The sequence below is a fragment of the Helianthus annuus genome, chromosome 12 (assembly GCF_002127325.2).
Source record: "Helianthus annuus cultivar XRQ/B chromosome 12, HanXRQr2.0-SUNRISE, whole genome shotgun sequence".
NCBI lineage: Eukaryota > Viridiplantae > Streptophyta > Magnoliopsida > Asterales > Asteraceae > Helianthus > Helianthus annuus.
In genome coordinates, this window is record NC_035444.2 from 151,061,261 (window position 1) to 151,075,089 (window position 13,829).

At 34.2% G+C, this 13,829-nt stretch overlaps 1 protein-coding gene across 1 annotated transcript; it reads left to right on the plus strand.

The window, feature by feature from the left end:
- The first annotated feature begins 12,164 nt into the window (after positions 1-12,164).
- LOC110896946 lies at positions 12,165-13,008 on the plus strand. The gene is made up of 2 exons (XM_022143949.2): positions 12,165-12,655; positions 12,761-13,008. The coding sequence occupies exons 1-2, from the start codon at positions 12,280-12,282 to the stop codon at positions 12,775-12,777; spliced, it is 393 nt and encodes a 130-aa protein (XP_021999641.1). The 5' UTR covers positions 12,165-12,279; the 3' UTR covers positions 12,778-13,008.
- The last annotated feature ends 821 nt before the right edge of the window (positions 13,009-13,829 follow it).

The window sequence follows — 13,829 nt, forward strand, 5'->3', positions numbered from 1 at the left end:
TTGAGCTGTGATGTTACCCCCATCACCCTCGTCGTCATCTCCTGAGTAACAGATGATCACCGGGTAATGTAGCCGGCGACCGTCCACTCTCTCTCCAGGCCCCTCTCTCTCTCTCTTTCTTTAACCCTGGATGTATCTAACTTTGTAGACGTAATGTTATGTGAATGCGAATGTGAAAAGGAAGTAAATAATAGTCGATAAATTGATAAATAAATAAATTTTAATTAAAAGTAAACGATTCAATTGCAATTGCAAGTTGTAGGAAACTCTTTAGTTTCCAAGGAGTTATTGAGAAAAAAGGGTAAACAGGGATTAATGTTAAAGTTAAATAGGTAAATTACTTCTCTTTGAATTCCATTTAATATTTTTTAACTTAAAGACTTCTAATTTACCTCTATTTCATTATTTGTAAACTTTTAGATTATGATTTTGGAATATATTTTTTAATCAATATTGTTTTAAGTGTTGAATTTATAACATCATAAATTTTGACTTTAAAAACATTCAAAATAATATTGAAAAAACTGTTTTACAGCAAAAGTAAATTTTTAAACCATGGTTGCATGACTATTCTCTTTAAAAAAAATAATGCTTAAGAGCTATGACGTATTATATATAAGCAAAACTTTCAATTTTCACATAACAGAGGCAGAAGCTTATAAAAAAATAGGCAGGGCTTATAAAAAAAATGAATTCATATCATTAGGTTAATATCTTATTTGTAAACAATTATATTACACATTAAATCATAAAATATGTAAATAATGGTATTAGAAAGGGGAAAAATGTAATAATCATTTAATAAGTTCATTAAAGGTAAAATAGTAATTCAATAGGAGTAATTTTAATAAAATGGGTAAATATGTAACATGTATGGTTTAAAAGGGGAAAATATGTAATTGATTTTATGGGTTGAGTATATATGTAATAAATAATCTTAGGAGGGGGATATATGTAAATGACCTCATTTAAAACAACCATAAATTTTGGTTTTAAAATAGTACATATAACTAAACTTTAGAATATATATAGATTACATTATGACTTATTTTAATTATTTGTTTATTTCCTTTTTTGATAACAAATGTTACTCTACGTTACAACAAATATTACAAAATACTTCCTTGCATAGATCTGAACCTATAACCTCTTCTCTAAGAGGGATGTGACTCTATCAAATGGGTTAGCCCCACATTGGCATATAGTGACTTAATTTCATACCATTAATTAGCAACGTTTTTGTGCTTCATGGTGTTGTACCTTATGCATAGGGGGGTTCTCAAAAAAACAGATTTTTCACTTTTAACCCAAAGCTTTTTTTTATCTTTTCCAATTTAACCCCTTTGATTTTTTTACTTTGAACCCAAAGCTTTTCATCTTTACAATCTAACCCCAACACTTTTTTATTTTCAAATTTGGTACCCCATATTTTTCATCTTTTGCAAGTTTTTCGTTTTAAGTTTCGTTCTAAATTTTGCGAGTTAACACGTCGCAACATGCGTGTGGGGTTCAACGTTTTCCGTTTATTTTTCCCATTTGACAAGCCGGTCACAACGCGTCTATTTTCCCCGTTTGACAGGTCCATCGCAACGCACGGGTTCTAGATCGACTTAGTTATCTTTTTATGTGTTTTACGTTTCTTTCTAATTTCTGTGCATTAAAACGACGCAATGGGCGTGCGTGGTCAACAATTTTACGTCTGCTTTTCGTTTGACAGTGATATGTCATTGATGCTACGTGGCACGTTTTTACACTCCCAGGAGAGGGGGCTCAATACTAGTTCTTAATAAAAATAAAACGCTTTAATTAACCTTATATGACCTAAACCGAAAACTCATAAATCTTAACCCTTGAAGGCAAAGATCCAATAACAGACTATTTATTTGGAGACTAACTAAACAATACATAGTACTAATGTCATAAACTTTAAATCTGATATGTTTAATATCCTAATTTCTTATTGGACAAATATGATAATATTAAAGTTTTTAAAACGTGTATAAGAAATTTACCTATTACCTATATATTAAATTACCTTTACCTATATATTAAAATTTGAACAGAATGAACAGTAACCTCATAAGGGGATAACATCATAAGGGGATGAGTAAATGGTATCGGGTACCGGTATTGGTATAAAATTTACCAAACTGGGTGTATTTTCGGTACCAAATCGGTACCCACTTTTGACATTTTCGGTATCGGCTCGGGACCGGTATGCATCGGTCTTTACCCACAAATACCGGTACCGTACCAGTACCGACTGGTACCGAACCGTACCAGTTGTATTCGGTACCGGTACCCACTTTTGGGGATTTCCGGTAACGGTATTTTTGGTAACTGTATTTTCGTAAGAGTATTTTCGGTACCGGTTGGTACCGAGTTCATCAAATCTTGTAGCAACGTAGCAACCCAAGTAATTGCACCGTTTTGATTACTTTTCATACACACTGTAAGTAACTGTATTTCGTTTGAATGAGGTTTTATATATACAACAACTTATTTTGTTTTTTTTTTCTTTTTCTATAATGAATGAATTGTAGCATGTAAAATTAACTTGGATATTTAGATAATTGATGAGCAAATCATATCAAATCCTATAATCAAACCGGTATCGTATCGGTACCAAATTAACTACACCAATCATTTTCAGTATCAATTTGGTACCCACCTTTTAGCTTTTTCAGAATCGTTACTTTTGGTTCGACACCGGTCTAGTACCATACCTGTATTTACTGATTTTTACCTTCAAATACATACCGTATGGTACCGAGCATTTTCGGTGCCGATACCTAATTTCGATGATTTTCCAGATCGGTACTTTCGGTGCCGTTACCGGTACCGAGCTCATCCATATTTTAATGTGTTAGCACCGTAATAACTAAACTGAAAACAACCGAATTTCCAACGTGTAGGACGTGTGGGTCTTATTATTATATATTAGATTATTTAAAATCGTTTTTTAGGACGAAGTGACTATCATTACCACGACATTTTTATTTATGTTTTGATATTCGGTATCTGCTTGCCGTTTTCGACACGCGTTTTGCAGACATTAGATCCCCGCCGCAACGTGCGGCGAAAAATCAACTAGTTATTTATAGTTTAATATCCTTGAATGGAATATAACACAAACAAAAGTAATTTGATTGGAACAGGTGGCATGTTACTATTAGTTATAAACCACGATCACTAAACCAACCCACAAGCAAGTAATATTTGAAAAAATCCAAAAAGAAAAAGAAAACTTAAAGTTCGGTTCACCATTCACACATACATGCATACACAAAAGGCAATTATATTCTTTATAAGGCTGGACAAATATGAAATAAGTCTCCATTTCTTGCCTTAGACGATTCAAAACGGTCCCACTAATTCTTATCCTTCAAATTTTTTTAAAAAACTAATAAAAGTCTAATAAAAAATTCATAAATTTCCAATCAATTAAATCATGCTCGATTTTCTCATGTATAAATACCCTCAATTCTATATGCAACCATAACATCCAACAAAGAAGAGAGCTAAAGGATATTAAGAAAGACAAAAGGAAAATGGATGCTACCGCAAACAACGGCGAGTCGAGTTTCGTTGCAATTCATAATCAAGTAAAGAAGATAAAACAAGAGCTTGAGAAGACGAAACATCCGGCTAGCATCGAGCAGTCGGAGATCAAATCCGTGTTGCACGAGTTCTCAAAGTCGCAGAAGCGTTGTCGCTCGCCACTAGGGATTACTGACCGGCTCATCTCGGTTGGCAGACCTTAAAAGACAATATAAGATTATATCATTTCATCATGATTCATTGTTGTGAAGAAGGTGAATTTATGTTTTTGTGTTCATCATGTGCTTTTAGGGGATTTTGGTATGCGTATGTACATACACTATTCAAGGTTTAATGATATAGAATATAGAATATTATGGTTAGATTTTATATTTTGTATTTTTTACGATTAAAAAGCTTAAGATTTGATCTAGCTTAGCTTATTACAATTACAACTATTCGGTTTTGTCATTCAAAATTTAATGGTGAATGAATCAAGCTACTCGTGAATTATTTGAGATTGACTCTTTAAAGCTAATTGATGCATTTTAATGATCATGATTCAATCATTCATGAACCAAACTGAACCGGAAGAGAAACTTATGTAATAAACGAGTGTGATACCGAGCTTCACATATCGAGCTTGACTAGACTCGTGAGTCGTGAGCCTAAATGAGCTTGTTAATTGATATTACTTTTATTGTTTTATATACTAGATATATAATTACACAATAATTAATTTACTGCGTATAAAATTATGAAAAAAAAAAAACTAATAATATGTACTTTGTTATATATAAAGTTGATACTTATAAATTAATATAAGTATAATAAAATATGTATAATAAGATGGTTTTTAAGGGGAAATATGCAATTATCCCAATAAATTAATACGAAAAAAAAGCTTTATATGTATAATAAAATAATAATTAAGTATTTAATAAACAATAAACAAGCACAACTCAACTTTTGAGCTCGATCTTAAAAAAAATATTAATTAGGCCAACTCGAGCTTATACATAGAATTTTAAATGAGGATAGTTTGATGGCAAGACCTGCCTAAATTTAAATAGCAGCCTTTGGAATCTAGGATGTTATGAGCGCGTCCAAAAGAATAAAGTTGAACATAAGGTTTTAGAATACTACACATATAACTGGTCCAAGAAATGGTGTTGAGACATCTTGGAATGGTAGCGGAGTAGCATACAAAATGCTAGAACCATCGAAGACTATGTATAGATTATTCTAAACTAGGTTGTTTTTACCCGCGCGTTGCGGTGGGAAACCAACCTTTTTTGAAAAGCAAAAATAATCCTAGTAATTAAAAGTCTAGTTATTGATAACGATTTATGATTTGGCTACAAATTTCCAGTACAATAACATAAATTAATATTATTTGAAACTATATATAAAAAGATAAAACATGTAAAAAAATCATGACGTCACAACGAAAATTAGTTTAAAATTTAAACCGGTAACTTTTTTTTAAAATTCGAGAGTTGTAGTGTAATGCGGGTTTAAAAGAGTAAAAATAACTTTATTAATGTTCATGGGCATGTGATAAATTTATTAAAACTCAGGGGGTAAGAATGTAAATTGGTTTAAAAAACTTAACAAAATTTGAAGGGATCAAAGTGTAAGAAGCAAAACCTTTATGGTCAAAACATAAAAAATTGAAGTGTCTTGTAGGATGATTACAAATGACACAAAAAAAATAAGTAAATTACATAAATGTCATATAAAAGAAAAGTTAAATATAGGAGCGTATATGACATTATTATAATTAAAAGCAAAATTAAGAACAAAGCAAACATTTTAATTTAGTGGTAAAACAAAAAAAAAGGTACAAAAAAGTGTGGCTAAAAACAAATATAAAAAGTTTGATGATGATCTGTTTTAATATATAATATAATACAATATAGTATAATATAATATAATAATAATTAGGACACGCGCGTTGTGACGGGACTGTTAAATCGAACAAAAAACAGATGTATAAATACTGAAGCACATATTTTACGGAGTGTTAACTCATTAAATATAGATCAAGATGTAAAACATCATTATAGAAAATAATAAGTCAAGATACTCTTTAACAATGTAATATATTATCTAAACATAACAAAATTTTAACCTAGTTAATGCTAAAGGACGTATTTTGTAATGAGTTTTGCAAATAAATGATTGCGACTGTAATAATTGAAATTAAAGACTACCTGTTGCAATCCGGTACAAACATAAAAGATGAAAAGTGTAATTTACCCTTATTAATATAATATTTAAGGGTGCTTGGCTACGGTGTTAAGCACCCTAAAATACTTCTATTTTTTTATTTGCCATCTAATTCCCTAAACTTTCAACGTTTACACATATATTCCTTCGGTTTTTTATAAACTTTGTAAAATGTCATTATAACCACCTCAAGTTTTTAAAGTTTCAAGTTTACTTTTCTTTTTATCATAAAAAATACTATTTTCTTCGTTTTTTTTTTTTTTTTTTTGGAAATGAGTCAAGTCAAATATAATACGTTTACGTGCTTATTTTTATATGCATTTCCAATTTGTTTACATTTTAAAGTAAATTTTGTTTTGTAACGAGTCGGATCAAATATACTACGTATTCTTACGTGCTTATTCTTATGTATATTTTCAGTTGGTCTATGTGTTGGACGTAAACTTTATTCCGAAACGAGTCGGATTCAATATTTGACGATATAAATTTAAGTTATTTTATGTTTCGACGTTGTGTCAACGCGTAACAAGTACAGTTAGTAGTTGGTACTTAATACTAGCAACGAGTATAAACAATCACGCAACCTTCTCAAATACTCATAAGTTCTTGTAAGGCTAGAGAGTATGGTGCCCATCCTCCCTTGGAGGATGATCCGTCACGTAGGCGCCACATCATAGTCCTCCCGATGATGGTCCATCCCATAAAACTAGTGGAAATGGGAGGATGGTCCTAGATGATCCTACCCCACCGCTTTTATGTTTTTTATTTTTTTAATCTTCTACTTTTTTTAACATTTAACAAATAAATTAACAAAATATTTTCATTAATATTAAAAAACATTACATAAACTTAAAAAAAAAAACATAGACTAAAAAAACATAGACTAAAAAAAACATAAACTTAAAAAAAATCCTAATATATTAAAAAAAGCTACTAGTCTTCGTCCTCCATGTGGTTGTCTGGTTCGTTTTGAGCGTTGTTCTAAATGTACTCCACCAAGTCTGCTTGTAGGTTATGATGTGTGTACTCGTTACGTATAGCGAACATGTTCAAATCTTGTTGTTCCCCATTAACTGGAACAGAATTTCCGGTAGACGCGTTTTCGTCGTACTCGCATATCGCTCTACCTTCGTCTTCAGTGACCATGTTATGAAGGATGATACAAACGTACATAATGTGTCGTAACCTCTTTGGTGTAGCCGAACGTGCTGGATGTTCAATAATTTGCCATTTTTTTTGTAGAACACCAAAAGCCCGTTCAATATCTTTTCTCGCACCCTCTTGATACTTCGCAAATTTTTTTCTTTTTCGTCTGTCGGGTGCGGAATAGTTTTAAAGATTGTCGAGTACGTTGGGTATATTCCATCGGCTAGGTAGTAACCTCGTATGTATTCCACCCCCGAAACCGTAAAACTTGTGTCTGGACCTGTTCCCGCCACTACATCGTCAAATATCTGTGACTGGTATATGATGTTAAGGTCATTGAGCGAACCAGGTAGACCAAAAAAAGCATGTCAGATCCAGAGATCCTGTGACGCAACAGCCTCTAGAATAATAGTCGGATGTCCATGATCTCCCCTAGTATACTGACCTTGCCAGGCAACTAGGCAGTTCTGCCACGGCCAATGCATGCAATCAATGCTCCTGAGCATTCCTGGGAAACCATGTCTTTGTTCGTGTGCTTGATATAATTTTTGAACGTCGTTTGCGTTCGGTCTCCGCAGGTATCTCTTGCTATATAATTTGACAACCCATTCGCAAAACTCGTGCAAACATAGACGTGCGGTTCTTTCAGACATCCTTATATACTCGTCTAATGCATCGGGTGCGTAACCGTATGCCAGTTGGCGAATGGCCGACGTACATTTTTGTAAATTACTGAAACCCCTTTGCCCCCTAGCGTTGTATCGCAGTGTAAAAAACGGATCAGACTGGGCCATGTCGCCTGCGAAACGTAAAAAAAGTTGACGACTCATGCGGAACCGACGTCGAAAAATCTCGTCCGTGTACACGGGTTCGTCGGCAAAATAATTGGCTACTAGTTTATCGTGGGCGGCTATATATTTAAAACGAAACATAAATGAAATTAATTATGAAATACATTTTCAAATCTATATAAAACATATGGAAAAAATAGTAAAGTACCTTGTTGGTCTCGGTTTAATTTTGCTCGTCTAGTTAGCCGTTGTGACGACGCTTCATCACCCGCCATGAAGACGTGAGCCGCGTTCATGATCATGTTTTCCATAAATGCATTCTCTTCCGAAGATGATAAATACCACGTAGACGAAGAAGACGAAGAAATGGAAGAAGGTGAAGCCATGGTAATTTTTGAGAGAGAGATGGGGTGGTAGTGGGTAAAAAATGGTATAAAAATTGATGAGTTTTTATAAAAAGGGAAGAGAGTTTATAAAATATGAGAGAGATATGAGATTGTAGTGGGTGAAAAGTTGTGAAAAATTGTGTAAAAGAGGTGAGTATTTATAAAAGTGGGAGTGAAATTGATATTTAATTTAAATATAGCCGTTAGTTTTTAAATTTAAAGTTAGAATTTATTTTTTTTTTTATTTTTAACGGTCATAAATCAATGGGGGCCCACCAGATTTGGATCGTCTTGAACGTCTAGAGGTCCCCGGTGGGGACGGGGACGACCGGGGGGATGGTGTTATGGCGGCGCCGTTCCTAGACGGGTATGGGGACGGACCCCATACCCACCAGCCTAGCACTTTTTTAAGAGTTTTCTTTGTTTCGAATTGCTACCAAGTTGGTTAAAAGGACGATAATAGAATGCGTCTAAGAGGCACACGCGAGTCAAAAGAATCACATCGAGCTCTTTCAGATTAGATTAGTCAAACTAAAAGTCATGCTAGTTCAACCAAGATACCACTCGTTTACATCGTTTATAAATTAAGATATCAAGTCTTAAAGTCTAATGCCATAATTGGCTCTTACCAAATTTTCTACCAAAATAGTATTGTCTTTATGACTCATCACACGGGTAAGAGTATCATATGCAATTTGGCGGAAGAGTAAACTGTCATTTTGGTCCCTGTGGTTTGGCCAGTTTTACCATTTTAGTCCAAATCTCAAACTTTTTACATCTGGGTCCCTGTGGTTTGCATTTTGTTGCCATTTTGGTCCAAATCTCAAATCAGATCAGTTTTCTAAAAAAAACCTGGTTTTTGTCATTTTTCCCACGGGCATTTTGGTCATTATACCCTCTTCCTACACACACACTCTCTCTCACCTCACCTGACACTCACGTGCTCCCCAAACTTCCGCCACGTGTTCAACCATACCCAATTTCATCTCCATCTCCATATATACATACACTGATATACATACATACACACAGTAGTACAATACAGACATACATTACATCCTCTTCATCCCACCTTATCAATTTGTGCTCCACAAAAACCCTACCAACTTTCCCCTTCAAATCGACACTCTTCACATCACAAATTCCAAAATTCCTCTATGGTTTCTTCGATCTCCGTTCTCAATCGACACTCTTCACATCACAGATTCTTTTCGTGCCTTATTATCTTTCCGATTGCATGTTCTCTAAGGCTAGGGTTAGGGATTCATCGCTCTTCAGTTGGTCTTTAATTCGTCTTCAATCTCATGAGAATTGTTAGGGGAATGCACAGATCATTTCAGCTGGGAGACGAAGAAGAAATCGGTTGGAAATCCTTCACTTTCGGCATTGGAGTCACGTCTCCCAAGGCTAGAACTCGTGATAAATCTAAATCTAGGGTTCTATAACAGTAATTGTTGAGAAAAAAGGAAAAAAGTTTCCATCTTCTTTTGTTTTTAGGGTTTCAATTTGGGAAATCATGACTCGTGTGTTTGTTCAGAGAGGCAGTGGATCCTCATCATCTTCTTCATTTGGTGGTGGTGCACAAACTGCACTGGTGGTGGTGCTGTGGTGGTGTTAATGGAGGGGGGAGGAGATGGCGGTGGTGAGAAGGGGAGAGAGAGTAGAGAGAGAAAGGGGGTTACCGGCGCTGATGGTGGTTGTGGTGTTTTACCGGCGTCTCCGGCACCGTCACACCAGCACCAGTGGGATGGTGGTGGTGGGGATGATGCGGTGGTAGGGGTGGTGGGGATGATGCGGTGGTAGGGGTGGTGGTGGTGGTGTGGTGGTAGTTCAGAGAGAGAGAGAGAGATAGCAGTCTAGTCTGTATGTCTGTATATATATATTTATATATTAATTGTTTTAAGAGTATTATATACAGATAATTGAGTTATAATTATTCCAAAATGACCAAAATACCCCTGAGGGTAAGGACAAAATAGGAGGTTTTAATTTGAGGATTCTGGTCAAATATCACTTTTGGACCAAAATGGCAACAAAATGCAAACCACAGGGACCCAGATGTAAAAAGTTTGAGATTTGGACTAAAATGGCAAAACTGGCCAAACCACAAGGACCAAAATGGCAGTTTACTCTTGGCGGAATCTTAAAACTATAATTCGGGATATTCTCACGCATATGACCATAAAACAAACGTTTTTCTAGGAAAAGTGTGTACTGAATACCGTACAATGAGTTTGTTGTTTCTTGAAAGTTAACCAAAAATAAAATAAAATAAAATAAATATTGCAATGATTTAATCTTCACCAACAATTTCTTGTTCCTTTTAACCCCTTGGAAGCGAAGTTCGAACGCATCATCATCATCAAAAGAAGTGTCAATGTTGGTTAATAGGTGTACGTAAATGTAAAATCATATATAACTAAACTAGAAAAAAGAAAAAAAAAATACAATGTCATCAATTTCTAAACATAAACTGCATTTTGGGTCAAATACAACAAATAAGAATTATCCCTCTATTCATCGTCGTTGTCGTATCCTTGGAGATGTTGAGCTTTATTCCTGTATTCTTGTACATAGAACTTGAGAATAGCGCCGGTCCCGTATGGCCATAGTATCAACTTTCACTAGTAAAGCGTTGTTCTCCTCTCACAATGATCAAATATGTACTATTTGCATATCTCATCCACATGTTAGGTGCTTTTACTTGTTAAACTAACACACATAAAAAAAAAATGCTAACACAAACAAACATATCCTCCTTGATGCATAAATACAAACATGAAGAAGTTCTGTTTGTGTTCACATCCATTCTCATGTACAACCCCATGGGTCGGGGATCAAGCTGGCTTTTTAGCGACGAGGTGTGTATGAAATTAAATTACATCTAAAATCTTTCATTGTCTTGGATCTACGATGTTATTGAATGAAGCACATCTTAATTACCCAAACTAATGCTAAACAATTCTATCCGCACCCAAATATATATTATTTAAAGTATATGGTAAATAATTCTAGCATAAAAATATTTGTTTTCCTAACTTTTCTTAACCGTTTTCAACTATATATTATTTAAAATATATGGTATATAATAAATCTGATATTTGAATCCATTTCAAATTTTGTTAACATTTGTTGTCAACATTGTTGTGTCTTTAGGTCATGGGGTGTATTCTAACATTTAGAGTGTTAACAGTGAAATGACATGTTAACTCATATTGCAAACCACTTCCTCCTTGTGTTAAAGAGCATTACATGCGTTATGTGTTAACATGATAACCCAATGTTAAGAGATTAAATTAATTATTTCTTTTCTTTTTTAGACAAAAAAACCACTAACATATATGGTTAAATGAAGTTAATGGGATTAAACCATTTCCTTAGAGTGAGACAAAGTAAAATGGGGAAAAAATGGTTGATGTGGCAGTTAGATGGAGTTAAGATATGTTAAAGTATACCCAAAGGCCTTAAAAATAAAAAAAGGAACATTTATGAATGGCTTCAATCCTTTCCAAATTTTGTTAATGATCCAGATCGAACATCTTGTGGTCCTCGAAGATGAACAAGAGAATTTAAATCTTGTAAAGTCACTAAAACTAAGTATTATTATTTTCTGTTTCCTTTTCCCTCATAGTTCAAATGTCCAATAATTTTTATTTTAAATACTAAATTTATAATTATAATACTGTGGTTTCAAATACTCATGAACTTTTAATATACTTGATTGTTTACATCTCAACTAGTATAATGTTTTACTGTTTTATATGTTATTGTTTATACAAGTTAACATGTGAACCCTTTGCCACAGATTTTCTCAATGCAACAACACCCTTTTTCAGACCAACATTAATCTTACAAAAGTCAAAATGGGAGATAAAAGCAATAAGGTTTGGTAACAATCACTCACCTTGAGAGCACAGGTGGTTTCAAAATTTGAGTGGATCCATTATCTAATGAGGTTTTGAACTTTTGATAATAAAAGTATTTTTATTTTGTTAAAAGAGTTACATGTGTAAAACCTCAAGAGAATGGCTAATGATAAATATACACACATCACTCACCAACCACCCTATGTGTCTTTCAAGTTTTAGTGCTTTCACCATTTGAAAATATGATAAGACAACTAATGTTTGCAATATAGAGCACTTTCACTTTCCCCCCTATATAACTCTTTGGGATTTCTACCCATGAACTCAACTCAAATTCATTCGAAGACGACAACGATGAAGGCTTCAATGAAAATGAACTGCGTTCTGTGTTTGGTTGCAATTATAGGAGTTGCATTTATAACCGTCGAAGGAACCGGAGGACCCTGTTGGAAATCTACACCTGATAACGAAGCAATGAAGCTAGCACCGTGTGCTTCCGCTGCTAAAGATGAGAATGCAGCCGTCCCAGAGAGTTGCTGCTACCAGGTCAAAGTAATTGGGCACAACCCAAGTTGCCTTTGTGCGGTTTTTCTCTCTGATACCGCCAAGAACTCTGGTTATGACCCGAAAATTGCATTGACCATTCCGAAGCGCTGCAACTTTGCTCATCGACCCATTGGCTACAAATGTGGACGTAAGTTTATGCAGTGATTCTTATCCTGTTAGTATATTTGTGCATTTCTAACCTTTTGTTGAGAAACTTTCTGTTTTTTTTTTTTTTTTTTTTTTTTTTTGGCAGCATACACTCTCCCATGAAGGAAGGTAAAGAATATTATGGGACATGACTAGCTAGCTACTCGTTTCACAGTTATAGCAGGCTAGCATGATATATATATTTGTTTCTGTCTATGTTATCTTGAATAACCTTGCGTATGTAATCATATCCTTGAATAAAACTGGCTTTGTCATCTTTGCAAAGAAAGTTGACCTGTTACAAAACATTAAATGAAATAAAAACATCAAAGAGTTAAATCATCCTAAGACCATGTGTAGTGGTTAAATAAAATAATGCCCCCACTATAGGGCATTATTCGACACGTGGCAGTCCAGTCAGTATGAGGCATTATTGCAAAAGTGGCGTAGTGAGGCATTATTCCAATAACGCCCATGCAATCTTCATTAATTTAAAATAAAAATTACACTACTTGAAATTAAAAAAAAAAACAGAAAATAAAAAAAACCAAAAAAAAAAAAACTTAAAATAATTCATTAAATTAAAAAAATATAATACTAAAAAATTACTTTTGGGCCTAATGTGTCAAAACAGAAAATATTAAAGTTCAAAACTATAGGGGCCTAATGTGTCAATATCAAAGTTTTAAAACAAAGGCCCTTCTTCTTCGTGCCTGTGACCTACAAACCCCCTTGAAATTCCGGCCAAGAATCCGGCCAAATCAAACCCCACATTCCATCTCTCTCTCTAAACCCACATGGCCTCATTTGATTGGCCAGTCAAACACCCTTGAAGCGTTAATTAAAAAACACTAAATCGAATTTTGCCAAAAAAAAAACGCCCGAACACGCCGGATGTAATGGCGGTGTCGGCGTTATGCGGCGTTTTTTTCTAGAATTTTTGAAAGATCACGCCCCGTTACGGATGATCTAAGAGTTCAGGAAGTTTACTATAGGTCTGAGCCACAAAATATCAATCTTTTACATTATATTATATATAACTTTAAAAACCATGGTTTTGAGTTTTTTTTTTACCCTCAAGTTTATAGACTTTACACATTCAAACCCAATATGGTAAATGACACGTTGACCCTTAGCTTTTAGTATTTAACAACTTTGACCCCTACTCATTTATT

Coding starts and splice junctions, on each gene's coding strand:
- LOC110896946 (XM_022143949.2), top strand. CDS start 12,280: ATGAACTCAACTCAAATTCATTCGAAGACGACAACGATGAAGGCTTCA.